Below are 6000 nucleotides of genomic sequence, written 5' to 3' on the forward strand. Positions count from 1 at the left end.
AGATTCCTTTTCTCAAAAATGTGTAGAGGATGGACATCTGTGCTCTGTTCCTGAAGGAGATTTTTTTTCTCCGAAACACGTAGATGATGGACATCTATCATCTGTGCCTGAAGGAGATTTTTTTTCCTCCGAAACATGTAGAACAATAAATCACTGTCCAGGCATCCTAGATTGATCCATCTCTTCATGGCAGAACGGGTTTTTTTTAACCCTTTCACTTCCACATTGCGATATCTGTCTATGAGTACTGCCTCTGCAGTTACCTACATGCTGTTATAGTGGTGGTGACTGTCTCACATCCCCTCCAGGTGAGTAATTCCACTTTTTTTCTTATCCGACATATTAGGCTAAGACCCTATTTGCGCCATTTGTCTTTCCAGTTCCTTTTCCGACAAGTAGGACACAATGGAGAATGCAGCAGCCGATCAGTGGTCACATGATGGCGTTTAGGTCACGAGACCGGTGGAGGACACGGTAATGAAGGTCTGAAAGGAAATTTAAGGTGTTTTTTTTTAAGTTATGCCTCACTCTGGGCCATTAATAGGGGCTGACCAGCAATGAAGACCCCACTTCTTACGTTTTTCCATCGTAGACCATTGCAATAAACAGAACTGCGGAAAGTAAACAAGGAGGCAAGACGACAAAACTCCCATTCATTTCAATAAAGACTTCCTATACCAGAATGTGGCAGCCGCCTCACCGGAATAGCAAGGGGACAGTATGGCCTCTAGTGCTGGGAATAGGAGCCTATTTGGAAATCAACCAATGAAAAGAAAGGGAAAATGCATAGCAACCAATCAGGTGGAGGCTTACTGTTTCCAGGCTACCTGTTACATAAGACAAGTGATGTGATTGGTTGCACATAGAAGGGACCCCGAACACGTGACTGCTGCCAGTACTATATATTCCCTACACCCGGCCCCGCCTATACACGTCACTAACACTCCGCTCCCGCTGTATCTTGCCATAAAACACCCCCTCCAGAGTCCCCACAACTCCCGGAGCGGGGCCCGCGATTCCCGTACCTCTTCTCCGCTGTGCGCCTCCCGCTCTAAAGCCGCTACTCTCTGATTGGTCCATGAGTCCCTTCCCAGAATGCATTGCGATTCAAACAACTTTATTAACAATAACATTGTTTAACTGAAAGGTGTTTAGCGAGCACCAGATCGCTATTGTGACCGTTATAAACGGTTGTTTGGATGTATGAGGTATTGTGGGACTTTCCACATCCATCCGGGCTCTTTTGTAAGTTGACATAAAAGGCGGTTCCCTGTAAATGCGGTCGGTCCCGAATTTGCTGTGCGCATGCGCAGAAGATATGCGGCAGGCACGCTTCATGTCAGCACCTGACCTCACTGCCCTTGTGCTACCTCCACTGCTGGTTTGTGTGGTACCACAAGTCCCAGCACACCATACTATATACATATGTGATTTCTGTGACAATACCACATCTGTAGTACTACATGTCCCAGCATAATGCCGTTCTAGTCTCAGCAGCCTACAGGGCTGTGCAAACGTTTTAGGCAGGTGTGAAAAATGCTGCAAAGTAAGAAAACCGACAAATACAGAGGTGTTAATACTTTATCAATTAGCAAAGTGAATGGACAGACGAGAAATGTGAATCCTCAATATTTGGTGGCCTCTCTGGGTCAGCGGTGGGGACCAGCGTAATTCCCGGGGACTAGGTGCGTGTTATAACAGGTGCGTGTTACCGGCCCTTTAATTGCTCCTTATAACCTGCAGCGTTCACTACTGAATGTGTAAGGCTATGTGCGCACTTACCGGATTTTTCGCGGATTTTGCCGCGGATTTGCTGCATGTTTCGCTGCAGAAAATGTTCATAACATCTCTGCAGTGAATCACCAGCAAATCCTATGGAGAAAAAAAATCCTGTGCGCACTGGGCGGAATTTGACAGCTGCATGTTTTGCTGCGGGAATCCCGCAGCAAAAACAAGTGCATGTCACTTCTTTTCCGCACATCGCTGCGGGATTTCACTCCATTGACTCAATGTTAATCATGAAATCCCGCAGGGAATAACGCAGGCAGCAAATTCTGTGCGGTTCACTGCGTTTTCCTGCGTTATTCTGCGGTTTACCTCTGGTAATGTACATCACTTGCTTGCGGTTTTGCAGGGAAGTGATGTCATTACAGGAACAGGAAGTCGTGCAGAGTAAACACACACACATCAGACACAGAACACATCACAGACATAGATCACATAGACACAGACACATAGAACACACATAGAAAGAAAACGGAAATATAGGAAAAAAAGAACGTGGGCTCCGCTGTATTTTTACCTTCCAGCCGAGGTAAGCACACAGCGGCGGCCCGGTATCCTCAGGCTGGGGAGGGAGAGGGGCAGGGGTAATGTCCCCCGCCTCACTCCCCCTCCCGCAGCCGAGAATATCAGCCGCAGCTGCCCCGGGAATGTCGCATGCATTATGCGGCACTGCCGGCGTGTCCTCGGCTCTTCTTGCCACCGTGTAGCAGTGGTGACAAGGTAATACAAGGGGTTAATGGTGATGGCGGATCACCGCCATTAACCCCAGGCTTGATCATGGCAGCGTCTATGTGACAGCTGACATGATCAACCCGTAAGTAAAGTGAAAAAAACACAGACACCGAAAAATCCTTTATTTTAAATAAAACCAACAAGCCTCGTTCACCATTTTATTAACCCCTCCCAAACAAAACTCCGGCGTAATCCACCGCTCCGACATCCACAGCTCCGGCTCCGGCGTCCTGCACTGCTGACATCCAGCCGCGACTGTCACAGACACAGGCTGAATGCAGCAGACAGCAGAGGTAATTACCGGTCATTTCCCACGGCCGGTAATGTGAACTCACTGCCGACCGTGGGAAATGCAGCGATCTGTCTATCCCTCTATCTATCTATCCCTCTGTCTGTCTATCTATCTATCTATCTATCCCTCTATCTATTCTTCTGTCTATCTACTATCAGAATTAAATGTATTTTTTTTTTTTTTTTTTTTTTCTTCAATGTGCTTTATTGCATTGAATGCAATAAAGCACATCCCAACCCGCACGCGGCAAAACCGCGGCAATACCGCGAACAATACCGCGGTAAAGCCGCGGCAAACCGCATGCGGTTTTCGGATGCGGTTTCCCGCGTTTTTTTACAGCGGGTGCGGTAATCTTTGAGAGGATGCGGAATTTTCTCAAGAAAATTCCATTTCCCAGTGCGCACAGAGCCTAATGGAGGATTACGTCCTGACGCGAACACTGGCCAGTGACATGACTTTCTCACCAGATGTCAGTAACAACCCATCCAATCCACTCAGTCAAAGAAATCAAACCATAAATGTCCATAAATTTAATGATGTGATAACACAGGGAAAAGGTATGGAACACGGTCTTAATACTTTGTACAAAAGCCTTTGTTGGTGATGAAGCTTCAAGATGCCTCCTGTATGGAGAAACTAGTCTCCTGCATTGCTCAGGTGTGATTTTGGCCCATTCTTCCACACACAATCTTCACATCCTGCAGGTCTCTGCTCCTTCTATGAACTCTGAGCTTTAATTCCTTCCATAAACTTTCTATAGGATTCCGCTCCGGTGATCGGCTCGACCATTCTACAGCTTTATTTTCTTTCAAACTAGTTGAGAGTTTGCTTGGCTGTGTGTTTGGGATCCTTGTCTTCCTGAAATGCCCACCCTCGTTTCATCTTCATCATCCTTGTAGACGGCAGCAGATTTTTATCAGGATGTCTCGGTACATTTGTCCATTCATCCTTCCTTCAATTATATGAAGTTTGCCAGCGTCATATGCTGAGAAACAGCCCCACACCATGATGTTCCCACCTCCAAACTTCACTGTTGTTGGTATTTTTGGAGTGATTTGTGTTTTGACCTCCAAATTGTTCAATGTTACTCTTATCTGACAAGACTATATTTTCCCAGTATTTCTTAGACTTGTCTAAATATTGTTGAGCAAACTTTAAATACTCTTGAACCTGCTTTTTGTTCAGCAATGATGAGCGTGCATACAGGACATGGAGGAGTGAGTGCATTACTTTTTGTTTTCTATCAACCATTGTACCGGTTGATTCCAGGTCTTTTGTAGCACTTCACAGGTGGTTCTTGGCTCTTGGACAACTCTTCTAGCAATTGTTTTCACTCTTCTGAGATTTTGCTGGAATCACCTGATTGTAGCCAGTTAATGGTTACATTATGTTCTTATTAACCACTTCTTGATTATGGCCCCAACAGTGCTCACTAGGAATTCAGTAATTCTGTAACCAATGCCATCAGTAGGTTTTGCAACAATATAATTGTAAAGGTATTTGAGACCTCTCGCTGGTTTTACCCATCATGAGATGTTTCTTGTGTGGCAGTAAGACACCTTTTTTCTAGGCCATCAGTTAAACCAGCTGATATTTTTTTACTAAGTGGCAGAATTGTTTTCTAATTACTGATAGATTTCAGCTGGTCTCATTACTTTCCATGGCTTCTTGCAACTCTCTTTCTTCATGTGTTCAATACTTTTTCCCTGTGTCATTTTTCATTATTGCTTATTAGTAAATATATGGACGTCTGTGGTTTTATTTTTTTGCTTGTGTGGATTGGATGGGTTGTTACTGACATCTGGTGAGAAACTCATGTCAATAGCAGCTTTAGAATTATATTTACTTAGAAAATTTTTGACGTGTTCAATATTCATTTCAGCCGCTGTATACAGAGCAGTCTCTGTCTCCTATATGATGTATACAGCAGTCTGTGGTCTGTCTCTTATGTGAATGAATTTGTGTCAACTTCATTGGGTTATGTGGAAACTGGTTTAATATGACTCATATCCATGTATATGGGGCTGCCTGTTCTATTTCTGGTCATTTTATAACATATGGATGTGATCACATAAATGGATGTGATTGTATTGTAAATGGTGATGTGTGTCTGTATGTGTGTCTGTATGTGTATATATATGTATATATATATATATATATATATATATATATATATATATATATATATATAAAACCATGGTATTTATGTCATTTTGCTATTATTAAATTACAATATCTCCGTGCCCACATCCTTTGCCCACATCCAAGATGGCCACCGCCAGTTGTGCGTGCGCAGCGTGGCTCCGATGTATGTCCTTATCTGTGGTGTATCCATACGGGGAGGTGCGGATCTCCTGACGTCACTGGAAGTATTCTTCCGACCTGCACCTCCTCCAGGAAAACTAAGGTGGTGGGCCGCACTCGGAGCACCGCCCCCACGCAGCCAATTAGCGGCAGTTTAATAGTTTCATCTCTTTATAGACATGCACCTGTCACCTTTTCCCTGCTGCCCCCCGAGGAAGCAAAGTGTGAAACGTGCGTCGGGGCACATCCAGTTACTGTTTTCCTCCATAGGGAATGTTGATTGAACAGCTTTTCAATCCTTGGCTTAGATTGCCTTAGATACTGTGCTACTTTAGCACCACCTTGTGGTGAATATTGAATATAGGCTTGAATGCTGTTGTATGGAGGTCTTTTGTGATATACCAGCCGTATATTTCTTTGGCTGATGTTACTCTGACTTCAATTGAAGTCCTACCCTGTGAGTGTCTTTTTGAGGTTTTTTCCTTGTCCTTACCTTTTTGTCCTGGGCCATTATTTTTTGTTTCATAACTAGAAATTATGTATGTCTGTCCAGAATTTTTTATGTAAAATTGTTTAATAAAGGTATTGTTTGTTTTTTTTTGTTTTTTTTAAAGAACCATCTAATCATTTATTGTATGGCTAGATCACTATGATCTTTTATATTACAGGGGCGTTCAAAACTCCAGGTATCGTCTTGTTTGTACTCGGCTTACACTCGTGGTGTTTTTGGAAATCCAAGTCTGGATCATATATGATGGAGAGAAGCGCAGGAATGTATGAAGTGTGATTGGTCTAGTCAGAGGTTTCCTGGATTCCTCTAGGATGTTCATCCTTCTGTCTGTGCATATCCAGGTAAGTGAAGGAGCAGCCGCTACCTTCTGTCTGTC

At 43.9% G+C, this 6000-nt stretch overlaps 1 protein-coding gene across 1 annotated transcript in view; it reads right to left on the reverse strand.

The window, feature by feature from the left end:
• Positions 1–1080, reverse strand: part of NUP93 (nucleoporin 93) — a 124188-nt gene extending 123108 nt beyond the window's left edge. Inside the window, exon 1 of the mRNA XM_075326897.1 lies at positions 1026–1080. Coding sequence (XP_075183012.1) covers positions 1026–1080 — 55 coding nt within the window. The remainder of the gene's footprint in view (positions 1–1025) is intronic.
• Positions 1081–6000: the final 4920 nt, after the last annotated feature.

This window comes from Anomaloglossus baeobatrachus, chromosome 10 (assembly GCF_048569485.1).
Source record: "Anomaloglossus baeobatrachus isolate aAnoBae1 chromosome 10, aAnoBae1.hap1, whole genome shotgun sequence".
Taxonomy (NCBI): Eukaryota; Metazoa; Chordata; class Amphibia; order Anura; family Aromobatidae; genus Anomaloglossus; species Anomaloglossus baeobatrachus.